This window comes from Crocuta crocuta, unplaced genomic scaffold, assembly GCF_008692635.1.
Source record: "Crocuta crocuta isolate KB4526 unplaced genomic scaffold, BGI_CrCroc_1.0 scaffold367, whole genome shotgun sequence".
Taxonomy (NCBI): Eukaryota; Metazoa; Chordata; class Mammalia; order Carnivora; family Hyaenidae; genus Crocuta; species Crocuta crocuta.
In genome coordinates, this window is record NW_027527936.1 from 1067202 (window position 1) to 1081765 (window position 14564).

Sequence of the window (14564 nt, forward strand, 5' to 3'; positions counted from 1 at the left end):
CTGCTTTGCAGTAACTTTAACTCAAGTCTTTTTAACCCTTGGGTAAGAACTTTAGTACATAGTTGTTGCAAATTCACTATTTTCAGATACCTTCTATAGGAGTCTGCATTTCTAAACTCCTCAGGAGTGTTCGCCCCAATAGAGATGACCTTCAGGAAGGAAACTTAGCTTCTGTTTTGAAAGCCCAAAGAGCAGGCTTATTTATCCAGTAATTAACGTCAGAAAGCTGCCAGGTGCTCCAGACCTGTCCTTGTGGTAGAGGACTGAGGGCAGAGTGTCACCAGATGTCGAACCTAAGCCTGAAAGGGGAACTTCTTCTAAGAACTGCTTGCAACTCTCTGGCTCAACAGTTTTTCAGCCACATTGGAGTTTCTGCAAAGAGCTCTTCCCAGCTGGGAGATGTAAGATCCCTGTGGCTGTCAGTACACCATCCCTGTTCTTGGGACAAGGCTGTGGTCTTTCTTCCTGGTTCCTGGGCTAGATTTCTGGCACCCCTGGGACCAGCCACCATCAGTCTCGGCAGAGGCAGCTTCCTGAGCCTTCACACAGCTGCCTTCATCCCCACAAGGAACTTAGTGTTGTTGCCCGGAGGGGCTTAAGGGGGGCGCACTGGGCCTGGCATCACCACTTCCCAGCAGCTCTTCTTGGCATGTTCTCGGAAAGAAGACCGCAGGTCACAGTGTCTTGCCCTGGCTCCTGTGAACCAGGTTCTTCGCGGGTTTAGATTTTTTATGCCTCCGTTTTCCATAAGTGGACAATTCTGGAATGGTCTACCAAGAACTTCCAAGATCTGCACTGACTACCCAGTGTTGGTGTGTTCTCGGTGGTTTGGACCCTCCTGAGACCGCGGTCGCAGAGAAGCATTGTGACATGACACTGCCTGCACGCGGGTGGCTCCATTCACCGGCGCTGTCCTCACCGAGGTGAAGGTCCCCGCCAGGGAGTTATTAGCTCCTGAAGGCAAGGGGAGAACTCACTGCGGGATGAGGAGGCATGACTTGCCTGTTCCCCTCAAGAAGCTCACCCTTGCAACGAAGGCAGGCTGGACAGCCGGGGAGGGTGGCGTCTGGACCCCCAGGTGGAGAGAGACCAGTCTGTCCTGGTACCTCTTTCGTCCCCCCAATCACGAGTGTGGCTGTCCGCTTGCCCTGCTGGCTCTCTTCTGCTGAGCCACAGCTCCTCGCGTGCAGCCGCCTTGATCCCTCCGTTCCCGCTCGGGCACAGAGACTTCCGTGGCACCCTGGAGCGTTAAGAAAGAGCCTGAGTTAAGGCTTTTAGTGCACAATTAAATGCAGCATGTGGTATTATTGTATTATCTGAGACTTAATCTTAAGCATGAGGGACTCTGAAGGCATTTTTGTAGCTTTGGTTTCTCATGATAGGGTTTTCTCTGAAAGGTTTATTGATTCAATTTCCCCTTGGGAGGAGTTTGGCTAGAAGCTAGTGCTGAACATCAGGGATCCTAAAAGCCCCACAGACCCCCCCATTGGTCCTGGCTCTTGGGGACAGAGGTACTGAAGCAGGCCAGCTTTCTCTTCCAAGATGTGCGTGCAGCACGGAGCTGGGCAGGACCAGGGCTAGGGCACGGAGTGACGGCCAAATGCCGTGGGCTCCTGGCAGATGCTGGGTCTCTTGTCAGTATTGGATCAGCCATCCTGGGAACTGGGGGGTGGAGTTTGGAGATGGAGGGGAGGAAGGCCCACCCTTTAGGGACAAAGCATTCTCATCATGTCTGATAGTCTTTGGGATAAAATCCTAAGCTAAATGGAGCAAACAGCTAAGGGCCAGTGAATGTTGAGGGTGTGGCCATGCTGTTGCTCACATATGTGACCAGATCCTCTGGGAATGCTCTCCACAGTCCATTCAGGGAACATAGCTTCTTTTGTGTGCTGGGACTTGTGGGGAGGGGGTGTCTGGTGTTGCCTCTGTTGACCTCTGTTAAAGAGTAGCTTTTCAGAGTCAGCTGCTTTGGAGAACTCGGGGGACTGGAGACGGTCACCACCTCTGGTCAGGGGAAGCTTGCCTATTGAGGCCACACTCAGTCCCCTGCATCTGTCTGTCTGTTTGTCTGCCCCGTCCTAGGTGCAGCTGAATGCCGGCCAGCTGCAGTACATTCGCTTAGCCCAGCCCGTATCAGGCACCCAAGTTGTGCAGGGACAGATCCAGACACTTGCCACCAGCGCTCCACAGGTACGTGCCCCAGAGGTGCAGGGTTTGGGTAGGGGGCCGGCCCACGCTGCCTTCTGGCTGGAGATGAGGACTCAGCAGTCGTGCTCTTGCCGCCTCACCTTCAGCAAGAGCCGCCTCTACACCCTACACGTCTCGTCACCCCAAAGGAAGATTGGATTCAGAGCATGCCACTTACCATCTTGTTCTCGAGAGACAAAGAAATGCAAAGGAGGGGAAATCTCAAGGACACTTGAAGAAAGCCTGATGTATGTGTGTGCCCATCTGGCCAGAGAAAGCGCTTCGACAGACTGCCTCGTCGTCGGCCTGAGCTTCCTTCTGTGAACCTGAATAGCTCTTGTGTTCTGCCAGCCCCTGTGCCCTTTGGACACTTTGCCTGGACTTTACCGCCCCATGCACACCTAGCCAGAGACGCCTCCTCGTCTCCTCTCATGCCCTGAGAGACGGACGACTGTCAGCCGCAGGTGCTGCGGGGGCAGCCGTCCTGGGCTTGAGGATAGGGGTTTGGGGAGTAAGGGCATCGCTTGCAGGGGATGGGGGCGCTGTTCAAGGGGAGGCATTGTTAATGGGTTCTTTTGCCTCAGACCCAAAAAAAGCAGCGATCGTTTAAGAGCTGGACCCGTCTGGCCCAGTTGCATTTCTGATGATGTATCTATTGACAGTGGTGGCAGGGCGGAGTTTGTGGAGCAGGTCTCCAAAGATCTCATTTGGGAAAACAGGAGGAATGAGCCAAAAGCGAGGCTTCTGAGTTCCATATAGTCTGTGGGGTCATTAAAGGGCCCGTTCCAAACCCATGCCTTGGCTCCCATAAAGGGCTTGGGCGTTTCCCTCATTTCTTCGGGGCTGACTGGCATGGAGTCACATCTCCAAACTGGGCAGGTCACACCCTTAGGTATCCCTCTTTTTAAAAAACAAAAATGAAAAAGCCTTGTAAGATCTTAACCTGGGCTCCAAAAGCTTTACATGGCAAGGGTGGGGGAGGAAATGAGAAGGAAGAGCTTTTAGTTCCTCAGAGGTCAGTTTGGACACTAGAAACTAAAGCTGCTAAGTGGGGAGAGTCGGATTGTCAGGAGGGGGAGAAGTGAGAAGAGTGCACCACTATAGCAAATGCGTCACAACAGGCTGTCACTGTGACGGCCTGACCCGTGGTAGGTATTTGGTACGCGTTTGTTGAGTGACTGCTGAATGAAAAATACGTAAATGGAATTTAAAGGTAAAGGAAACTTTCTTCTCAGCTGGGGTGAAGAGCAGTCCTCCTGGCCACGGGGCACAGCTGGCCTTCCCACCCATGAAGAATATTTGCCATTTGTCTCAGGGTCATTCACTCATTCTGCAGATAGTTCTCGGATACTTAACTTTGCACTGGAGGCTATGGAGACAGCCACTGAGCCTGGTAGACTGCTGGGACGGAGGCCCTGGCACGAGGGACAGCAGTAAGAAACTGCCACGAATCCCCTTCCTACCTGTCCCCTTCTTCCTCCTGACGGCCTTAAGGGCAGGCCTGACAGGGTGTTTTTGGCTGTTGTGAGGGCACTCGAGAGGGGAGCCGGCACCTTGCAGGTTGGCTGTGAGGGTTCCAGGAGGCGCTTCCCAGTCAGCTGTTGCGTAGATGCACGTACGCACGGGAGCTTGCTCCCGTCTCCTCACCGCTCTGCCAGGCTGTCTCCAGCGGCTCGCGCCCCAGCGGGCACTTCCGCACGTCAGCACATTGCTTTTCCAGTGTGCTTAAAATCCCCAGTAAGGTTGTGAGCACATGTGATAAATGTTCTCCTTGCTGCAGCCGCCCGCACCCTCCCGCCACCCCCGCCCTCCGCTTGGCCCGGAGGACTTCACGTGGCCTGGCTCGGGAAAAGGGCTTCAGCGGTGTGCCACGAGGGCTTCGGGGCCAAGGCCACCTCCTCGCCAGGGTGTTTCATATTCCAGTCAGATAGTTAGGTGATACTGGTTTGGTTGGGAGCCCACCTTCCAAGAATGAAAGGGACCACTTGCCGCCTTGTCCGGCGTTCTGCAGCCTGCGTTCGTGGCTGAAGGCCTCTCGGGGTTTCTGCCCGAGCCATAAACATTGTCCTTTAGCACCTCGGAGCTTGCAGTGAGAGGCGGGCGGGAAGCAGCTGGACGTTAAGAGAGAGGGTCGGGGAAGTTGTGTGTATTACAACTCGGTGGCCCTCTGTCTCTGAGTAGCCATCAGTCGTTGGGGGTGGGGAAGGACCCTTGCTTTCCTACGACTCGTTAAGCACCTGCTCTGTGCCGGGCCTCGTGCTGGGCACTTTCTGTGCATTGTCTTGCACCGTCTTCACGACCCTCTCCCAGCTGCGGGCTGCGGAGCGGTGGGCCAGACCCCGCAGCTGACCCTTCTCTGCCATCTTGGTTCCCGCAGATCACGCAGACGGAGGTGCAGCAAGGACAGCAGCAGTTCAGCCAGTTCACTGACGGACAGGTAGGATGCCCGGCCGGGGCAGGGGCTGCCAGGAACAGTGGCGGTGGGGNATGGTTGGGGCAGCGGTCCTAGTTTCCATTAACGAGCAGACAGAAATTGTTAAAGCCAGTTCAGTCTTGAATTTGGAGTGCAGATCCTTTAGATTTAGATTTGTGGGAGCTGAAAATGATCTCAGACGTTCTATAGTCCCAATCCCCATTTTACAGATGAGTCACCTGAGTCCTAGAGATGAGAAGCGTCTTGTCTATGCTCACTCAGCTCTTCGTTGCAGAACCAGGACTAGAATGTGGGCCTCCTGTTTCCCCTTTAGGGCTCGTTCTTTTCTAAGCTATGCTGCTTTTTAAGAGCATGGGTTAGTGGAACCGCAGGGACCAGGTGACGTCTCAAGCTCTCTTGGTGCCTGGCATTCAGTAGTTCTGAACTCGTGTGAGGAAGGAATCACCCTTGCCCTCTGCCCTTTCCCTTACACGAATGGCTGCAGAGACCCCTGATGAGGTGGTAGGATGACACACGCAAGCCTGTGTTCTCTGCTGCCCGGAAGGGAGAGGGGCCGGCCTCGGGGCCCACGCCTGGCCTCTGCCTGCACCGCACGCTAGCTCGCGTGGCAGGGGGTCTTCGTGTGTGGGTGTCCTGGAGGGGGAGGGTGCCTGAAGAGTCACGTGTCCAGTTGGCTCCGTCCTCCCATAGTGGCTACGTGAGCTGCTTTTCCATGCCCCACGGGCCTTGGCTCCGGAAGGGTTTAAACCCAGGCCACCTCCTCAGCAGGGCCCGTGTAGGAAACGCGGGTTCGCTGTAGCCTCGGCCGGAGCCAGATCCTCTGAGGAGAGGAGGAGGAGAGGGGGTCGTCCTACTGCCGCTGCTAGTGAGGGTCACCGAGAGTTGGGGAAATGCTGACTTCCAAGCTGCTGGTACAGTGGTCGAATTGCTTGTGTTTGTCACAGAGGAACAGCGTGCAGCCAGCTCGAGGCTCTGAGCTAACGGGAGAGGCAGAGCCCAGAGAAGTGAAGGCCACAGGAAGTGCAACTCCCTGCACCTCTTCCCCGCCCACCACACACACCCGCTCACACCGGGCCGGAGCCTCCTGCGTCTGCTGCTCCCAGCCCCGGCAGGGCCCCACATCCCCTCCTCCCTCCGACGCCTTACAGTGGGTGGTGGTTGAGGTATCCGGGGCCCCCCACCAACTCGAGGCCCGTAGGGAGCTGCCTGCCCCTCTCCCAGGGGTGACCTCACTCTCTCCTCTCCACCCCTCGCAGCAGCTCTACCAGATCCAGCAAGTCACCATGCCTGCCGGCCAGGACCTCGCCCAGCCCATGTTCATCCAGTCAGCCAACCAGCCCTCCGACGGGCAGGCCCCCCAGGTGACCGGCGACTGAGGGCCTGAGCTGGCAAGGCCAAGGACACCCAACACAGTTTTTGCCATACCGCTCCGGGTGAAGGGCACAGCCTCCCTCCCCAGAGGACCCGGCCGACCTCAGCGCCTCCTGCAGGCTAGGACACTGGTGCGCTGCGCCCCACGCCTGGAGGCTGAAATTCTCCAACAGAAAGATGCAATATTTTTTATTTCCTTTTTTTCCATTTTTTTCTCCAAGGAATCAATATTTCAATATGTTGAGCTGTGTGTCCAATGCTATAAAATGAATATTAAATAACATATTTATGGCATTTTCTTGAAGAGTGTGGTTGAAGAAATATTTCTTTTGTTTTCCTTTTTTTCGATTCTCATCGCCACTTATTTCCAGGAGCGCATCTCCTGGGAGGGCGGGGTGGGTTTCCTGACTCTCAGAGCTGCTGCGGCGCTAAGATTTGCCACCTCGCATTGCCCGCAGGTTGAATTGGGTGACCACCTGGCTTCTTGCTCACTGGTGGTCCTCTTCCCCGCCACCCTACGCTCACCCCAGAGCTGTGTGTATGTGCACGCAGAGGCCGTGGAAACATTCCTTGCATTTAAGAGACGACCTCATTGGCCATGGAGAGTGGATGGTTTCATTTCCAAACCCTTCTCTCCCAGAGACCCAAGGAGACTAGAAGTTTGTGCATTTGCATTCCGATCCCCATTTTTTTAATTTTTAAAATGCATTAAAAATTGTGCTAGTCTCCTTTGCTGCATGGACTTCAAACTGCATGAAATGCAATAAATCTCATTTTAGATAATTTAAAGTCTGGGTGTCTGTGTCTGGGAGCATTCGTGGGGCCACTTTGCTTGGGAAGGCTTGGAAATGAGGAAGCTGTCTGCCCTCAGGTTGGTGTGTGGAGCATCCAGAGCTGAGGGAGCTAATGCTGCATTTCTGGTTCACATGGAGATCTTCAGGTGATTTTGAAAATGAACTCGATCAGAATCCATTCGCTGCTCGGAGATGCCTGCCTGCCTTACTTCCTAGACTGCCAACGTGTGGGCCAGAGGCAGCTGTGTCCTGCTGATGGGGCGTCAAGAGAGCATCTCTCGTGGAGGAAAGTGCCTCGATCCTTCAAACAAGGACCCGAGTCTGTCCCTCCCCTCCTGCCTTGGCACAGGCTGGCATCCTGAGCTGCCTGCTCTGGCCGTGCCCATTATCACTGGCACGGCATCTGCTGCGGAGGGCACCCCAAGCCCCATGTTAGCCAACAGGTTAGAAGGGTTCTACAGCCAGGGTCTGCTTCCTGATAATCGAAGCAGGAAGAATAGAGCATTCCACTTCCTCACTGGCTTTCGTTGGCGACAAAGGCCAGCAGTGAGCCACTTTCCTAACCCTCACCGTGCCGTCCTCACAACCTCAGTGAGGCTTGCTGTCATGGGCAGAGCGGAGAACTGAGGACCAGGAAAAGTGGGTATTAATTACTTCTCTGATGGTAATATGCCCTACAACCTTGGGCAACTCCCTTCTCTTTGTCTTCAGGGGTGAGATGGGGATGGGGAAGGGTCTTTGGTATGAGGTGATCGCAAGTCTGACCCTGATACGCTGGTAATTCTCACACCAAATGTCCCTTGCTGTCAACCTCACTGGTAAGTACTTGGACATCTTACCTATTTCATTTTCAATCATTTACCTAAGCACTTTATGTCATTCCACAAGAAAAATTAAGATGGCTTGTGTAGAAAACTTATACAATGACATGATAAAATATGACAAATTACGATTAAGAATATAATTGAGTAGGGAATCCGGATCATAAACAAGAACACAGATACTCTGGCCATGAAGAGCTACATAGCTGTTCAAATCCAATTTCACATTTGGTCCTGGGCTCCCTGGCCGCCAAGGCAAAAAGAGGAGACCAGGTAACAGATTCATACTATAAAGGGAAGAAAAATAACACTGTCTTGCAAAAGCAAAGATTTTCTTAGTTGTAAGGTTTTGGATACATGGTCCGCCTCCGGTGACTTCTTGGTAGGTGAAGCGGGTGGTAAGTACAAGCAGGCAGTAGGTCTGCCCCATGAGTCAGGGGCAGCCCAAAGGCTCCTTTCTGACTCCCAAGTNTAGCTCTGGACTTTCTCCGAAGGAAATCATCCGGCCTTTCCCACTGCCCTGTACCCAGTCTCGGTGCGATATGCGAAAAGTCCCTGAAAGCCCGGCCCCACACAGAAATGCAAGCTCGAGGAGCACTGGCCTCAGAGGAACAGTAGCTGCTCAGCGATTTCGTTCCTTGCCAGCCCCCCATGTTGAGGCCACAGCGCTGCCCCGCCTTTCCGCTCTTCAACTCATTCTTGAAAACCCAAGCAGTTGGACTTTTCACACCAGCTGGAGGGTCCTCGTTTCCCATGGACTTCCATTCTCATTTTGGAGAGGTTTCGATCAGTTGTGATTGGCCAGCAGCCTCCTTGCAGAGCACGTTCCCTTTAAATTTCCCCGCCAGCAGGGCCCATCTGGGTGTAAACAAACACTTTAGTGCAGCCCAAGAGAGCCCCTATCTAATCCCCAGCACGATCCCCTTACATCCGGAGCACGCTTTCGACATTTCTCCCAGCATTTGCAGCATCCGATGATCTTCACGGTGACCCCTGCAGGGGAGACAGGAAGAGGGATCATGACTCCCGTGTTAACAGATGCAGATGTGGGAGGCCTAGCAAGGTGCAGTGACTTGCCCAAGGTCACTCCATGAATAGGGGTGGAGCTGAAGCCGAAACAGTGGTCCCCGGACCCCTTGTGCATACACAGTGGCTTTCTGGCCAAAGGTGGCGGTGCTGCTGGTGGCGGTGGTGTGCGTGCAACAAGACTTTACTAAACGTGAACAGTCTCCTTTTGCTCTACCTCCTCCAAGCCATTGGCCCAGTCTTGAGTGTGGAGTAAATAAAACAGTTGGATCTGGTGTGTGGCCAGCTGATGGCTCTCGGAGGCTGATGCCAGAGCCTGGGGGCCCCTGGGATTGTGAAGACCCCTGGCCGGCCTCCTTGCTGTCAAATTCTGCTGAGGCCACAAGGGGGCAGCACGCAGCACTTCCCCAAGCCTCAGGAAGGCGCCTGTCTCACCCACCCTTATCCCGACTTGAGGCAGTTCTAGGAACTGCAAGGGGCTATGACTGTCCCTGTTTTCAGTGGGTCCTAAGTTCTTAACCCCATCCCATCCCTGCCAGGACCCTTCACTTTTGAAGGCAGGGGCATCTCTAGGGCAACTGAGGGCTGCAAACATTGTCCAAGTATTACATCAGGGTAGCTTCTCAGATTTTATTTATTTTTTAAAGTAATCTTTTCACCCAACATGGGGCTCAAACTCATGACCCTAAGGTCAAGAGTCACATTCTCTACTGACTGAGCCAGTGACCCCAGTTCTCAGATTTTAACAAGGACTTTCTGGCAACCCAAGTTCATTCAAGGCTCTTCTTCTCTCCCTAGGGTTGTGTCTTTGCACTGTCCTCTCTCCTCTCTGTGCACTTAGTTGCCCACTGGTCCCTGACCTCACCTCCACGTTTTCCGAATGTACCGGCCCCCAATACCTGGAATGTTCTTTTACATCCTTTTCCACTTACTGATCTCCTATACCATCGAGGCCCAGTTTAAATGGCCCTCGCCGGGAAACTTCTAACTCCTGGGGCAGAGTCAGCAAAGCCCTCTTCCGTGCTCCCACGGCAACATCTACAGCCAATACGGTTTGCGCTCGTATTCACCGTCATTCAACAATACTTCCTGGGCACTTTCTGTGTGTCCGAAATTGTTTTGGACGTTGTAAAAACAGCTGACAATTAGCCAGATGAGGTTTGTGCTACTGTGGAGCTTATATTGGGTTGGGGGCAGAGGGAGAGGATGGATGGGAATAAGAGAGAGGGAGAGACAGTAGCAGAAATCCCCTGTCGCTCTGTTGGAATTTTCTGGATTTGGCTGTCTTCTTCACAGATGGTCCTCCTCCAGTTCAGAGTCCCCCCTGCATCTCCAGAGCCCAGTACAGGGCCTGAGACCAAGACGATACGAGTGACTGATGAAGAGTGAATGAATATAAGCCCTCCCCTGAAAACGGCCATGACGCCCGCATGCATCCCCTCCTCTACTCGTTTGCTCTTGCTATTGTTTTCCCCTTGTTCACAACTGTTCTGTTTGTTTTATTGAACACTGATAATATGCTAAGGCAGGGATATCCGACGGAGAGTATTCTTTAAAGAAATTTCTATGTAGGAAACTATATTTAAGCTCGATCCCTAAGAGATGATCTCATTTCATCTTCACATCCTCATAAGGTAGGTATTCTCATTTTATAAGTGAGAAACAGAGGCTCAAAGTGGTTAAGAAAGTACCCGAGGTCACCAGCTGGTCGAGAGCCAGATGCTTCAAGAAGCCTCCTGTCCCAGCCAGCTCAGCCCCATTGGTCTCCTCCCCTCTGTGCAGGATCCTTTTTGCTCTAGAGAATGAGAGGTCCCACACTCCCCCACCCCCCGTAAGGACTTAGATTTTGTCCCACTGCTCCGGCATCTGTCGGCCTCTGTAAGGAGGCATCTGACCTCCCACGAGGGATGGTCCAAAGTGTCCGGTCCCCCTCTGCAGCCTGGAGCCCTCTCACCTCTCCAGCTCCCAAACCCTCCCCCAAGCCCCTGGGCCTCTCTCTTTCAAGTGAAATTCTGAGACAGAAGCTTTCTAAGATCTCATATGTGTCAAATGTCTTTATTTTGCCCTTTATTTAAATGATGGTTTGGTGACGCATGCAATTCTAACTTCACGATTATTTGCCCTCAGCACTCTGAAGATACTATTCCATTGTCTTTTGGCATCTGTTGTTGCTGATGAGATGCTTACTGTCAGTTCAATTATTGGACCTTTGTAGATAAGCTATCTTTTCTCTCTGGTGGCTTTTAGAATTTCCTTTTTATTCTTGATATTCTACACTTTAGCTAAAAGGTGTCCAGATGCAGTTTTGTTTTGTTTTTAAAGATATCTTACTAGGCAGTCTGAGCCTTTCCAATCTAGAAATTCATGGCTTATTTCTGGTAAGATCTTAGTCGCTCTTTCCAGTATCTTTTTCTGGAGATAATACATGCTGGGGTTTCTTGTTCAATCTTCGATGCCTCTTTCATGCCGTTTAATCTCTTTATTGTTCTGTGCTTTGTTCTGGAGGATTTCCTTGGCTCTAGTGTCTAATTCACAAATTCTCTCTTCAGCTGCATTGACTCTACTAACCCATCTATTGATTTTTTTTAAATGTCAGTGACTTTAGTTTTCATTTCTAAAATTTCTAGATAGTTCTGTCCGTGTCTGCTACATGGTTTGATTATCTTTCTGTTCTTATTTTATAGATGCTATTCCTTCTCTTATCTTCTTGAGGATTTTAACTATATTACACTTCCTTTCAGATTGCTCCGTTATCTCTAGATCTTTAAGTATGAAGTCTCCCATGAGAGAGAGAGACGTCTCTCGAGATATTGTACTTACTTTTTCTTACGTGTTGTGAAGTTTATCCTTGAGATAGTTATTTTCAGCACATTTTCCTGACCATACTTTGAGATCCACCCTTAGAGCTGATTTCTCTGCTGAATTTGCCCAAGCCATGTGGATGTGCACCAGCCCCAAACTAGTTCTTATATTAGTGTCCTGGCTTGGGATTTTTCTACCCAAAGCCAAGACCAGGAGGCCAGCAGGCAGAGATATGTTAGTCCTGTTTACGACAGGCAGCACTTTTGCAGACCCAGCATTAGGCAGGGAGCCTCCGGTAGCGCCTGCCCCTGGTAGGGTTTGCTATTCCTCTGTCCTGCTGAATGCCTCCTCAGAGCTATAGCCTGAGGAGCTATACTCCTACTCACCGGGATGCCCTCTCATTTCCGGCCCTTAGAGACTTCTTATTCTTGCTTTTGAGTTTGGATATATTTTTGTAAGTTACCCAGAAGTTATCTTGTATGTATCTAATATTTTAAGGAAGAGGGACTTTAATCCATGTTCAATCAAGTTCGACCTGGAAGTCCCACCCTCTGGGCCTCGCCCCCTGTCGTCGAGCCCCCAGGCTCCCTTCTAAGCCACCCCTCATTCTCCTCCCTGGACCCCTATCTCCTTCACCAAGTCTTATCACTTTCCTGGACCCCCTTCTCTGCCACTCCATCTGCAGTCCTGTCTGCTAACATCATCTCCTTCCCTGAGCCCTCATCGAAGCTTCTCCCACCAGGGAAGCAGGGAGCAGGGAAGGTTTCTCCCACTGCACTCTCAGCAACTCAAACGTCCCTCCTCCTCGGTCTCCAACCAACTCCACAGTCCCAGGGGCTCTCACGGGGAACACGGAGTCTACCAGCACACCCGCAGCGCCTTCTGCAGTGGTCTTCCAGGAGTTGGGGGGCAAGAAGGAAGAACCCGAAGGTGGAGGGGAAGCCACAAGAGAAGGGATGGTTTTGACTTTCAATTCCACACCCCCTTCTCCCTCAGTGTCTCCTCTTTGTGGGCCCCCCTCCAGCCCTGAGGATCAATGGGGGTTCACTTTCACTGAGCTCAGCGACATGGCTCCCTCCCTACTTCTTGCGTCTCTGAGCTGACTGGCCCTGAAGGCCTGCGTGGTCTGGGCTGGGGACAGCTCAGTGGCACACCGAGATCTGGGAGGATAGAAACTCCTCTGGCCCTTCCAATACCTCCCACCTGCCAAGTGGCCTAAGACTCTTGTTCTCTCTGGCCTCACTGGAAAACAGAAGGAGACCCGATCTTTACACTTCCTTCTGCTCGCGGTGGAGTGGAGCCCTAGAGGTAAATGATGCTTGTGATGCCATTACCCCCGGGAGCACCCCACCCCGCGCTCCAAGCCCCTCCTCCTAGGAAGCCTTCCCAGATTGAGCAGAGCTGCTAAGACTCGGAGCTTCTCACAGCATCTCCCCTGCCTCCCTGAACACATACCCGAAGAGCGGTAAGATGAATGGTTCACATGTGTACAGCTCCGGGCACGATGTGTCTTTTGTGCGTTCAGTTCTCCTGATAGCTGGACAAGGCGGGGTAGAGGTGGAGTGACTTGCCCAAGGTTACCAGCTGGTCCAGAGGTAGAGCCAGGAAGTCCTGCCATGACTTGTAGTTCAGTGTTCTTTCTGACCCTGGCACTGCCAGCCTCCTTGGGTGCCAATCCCTCCAACTCCACCCCTCCTGAGCCCTCTCCTACAGGGCCCCAGCCTCTGCAGCATGGCCAGGCCAAGCCTGTGGCCACACTGTTTCCTATAAGGCCAAAGTGGACTCTCCAGCTTAGCGTTCAAGGTCCCTGGTGTCCCCCTTGGCAAGCTTGCCCTTCCTCCCCTCTGTTCCATAACTTCTTCTCCATCCCCACATCCCACCTACACACACACACACACACACACACCCTACAGCACAGGGGTAGAGAGCTAGATTAGACGAGTCTCTTCACTGCCCCTCCGTCTTCTTGTCTGTAAAATGGGGTGTAAGCAGCATTACATCACAGGGTTGTTGGAGGTGCTGAAATAAGACAATGCAGGCGAAGCACCCTGGACAAGGCTTAGCATTTGGCCCGGACCTCATTCATGGGGTTTGCAGGCATCATAGGCTGCACGTCTCCACCCCTTCCTGAGTCGCCCCTGTTCCCTTTTTGAGACATTGCCAGTGGAGACTTTTGCCTTGTCCTCTGGCAGCCCTGAGAGCTGTAAGAAAACTGGGGGGCAGGAGGGTTTGGAGTGCAGAGAGGGAAGAGGGTGGGTGGAACCTTGACACCCCCCTCACCCCGATTCTAGCAGAACATCTCTGCTTGAATACTTTTTATAAGTTGGGGTGCTACTTTACAATTCTGTCTATAAAGAGGATTCCATTGGTAATAAAGTCCGAAAACCACTGACTTAAAACCCGCTTCCCACTCCAACAAAAGAATCTGCACCTTTGGTTGCCCTGAGATCACACTGGTGGGCTGCTATAGCCAATGATGGGCTTGGGCCTGGCCCTGGGACTGACGTCCCAGCTACTTCTAGACCCGAACCCTTACAGGTCTGGGAGTCTCCACCCTTGGCAGGGATGGGCCCTGGAGAACAAGGGTCAGGCCATCTACAGTTCCCCTCGGCCCGCAGCACTGGCCCTGGGATCCCAGTGCACGGTAGGCAGGTGCCAGCCAGCAGACAGGACAGGTCACTGACAGTTCTGGGGTCACCCATGGGCTGTGCATCCTTCAGTGAGTTCCTGTGTCTCTCTGAGCCTCAGCTTCCACACAGGCAAATGGCTGCTTTCTGTCTCAGACGGGGCGGGGCCTGGCACACAGCTGGTGCCCTGCAAATGGGAGCTCTCCCCCACCACCCTTCCGCTCAATCAATACTTGCTCCATTGATGGCTGGTGGTGACAGTGATGAACTACAGGAGATCCTGGAGTCCTGCCCCCTTCTTCTTGTACAGATGGAAAAACTGAGGCCCAGAGCCGGCAAGGGACCCGCCCAGGTGGGTCTGGGCAGAGTGGGAACATTCCGGCAGTGTTACCAGGGAGAGATGCAGGGGCTGGGGGCTGGGAAAGAAGCTGCTGAGGGTGGGGTGCCAGGAACAGGTGGGAGGGAGGGAGAGAGGGAGGAGGGTGGGAAGCCACTGCACCCC

The 14564-nt window shown here is 52.9% G+C and overlaps 1 protein-coding gene across 9 annotated transcripts in view; it reads left to right on the plus strand.

Annotated features, from left to right (window-relative positions):
* The window catches only part of NFYC (nuclear transcription factor Y subunit gamma), a 64099-nt gene extending 57324 nt beyond the window's left edge, over positions 1 to 6775 (plus strand). For 5 of the 9 annotated variants that reach the window (XM_077751975.1, XM_077751976.1, XM_077751978.1 and 2 more), the window contains exons 8-10: positions 2083 to 2190; positions 4565 to 4624; positions 5566 to 6775. In XM_077751975.1, coding sequence (XP_077608101.1) covers positions 2083 to 2190; positions 4565 to 4624; positions 5566 to 5997 — 600 coding nt within the window. In that variant the 3' untranslated portion in view covers positions 5998 to 6775. The remainder of the gene's footprint in view (positions 1 to 2082; positions 2191 to 4564; positions 4625 to 5565) is intronic. The other 4 variants (XM_077751981.1, XM_077751982.1, XM_077751980.1 and 1 more) reach the window with 4 other exon arrangements.
* Positions 6776 to 14564: the final 7789 nt, after the last annotated feature.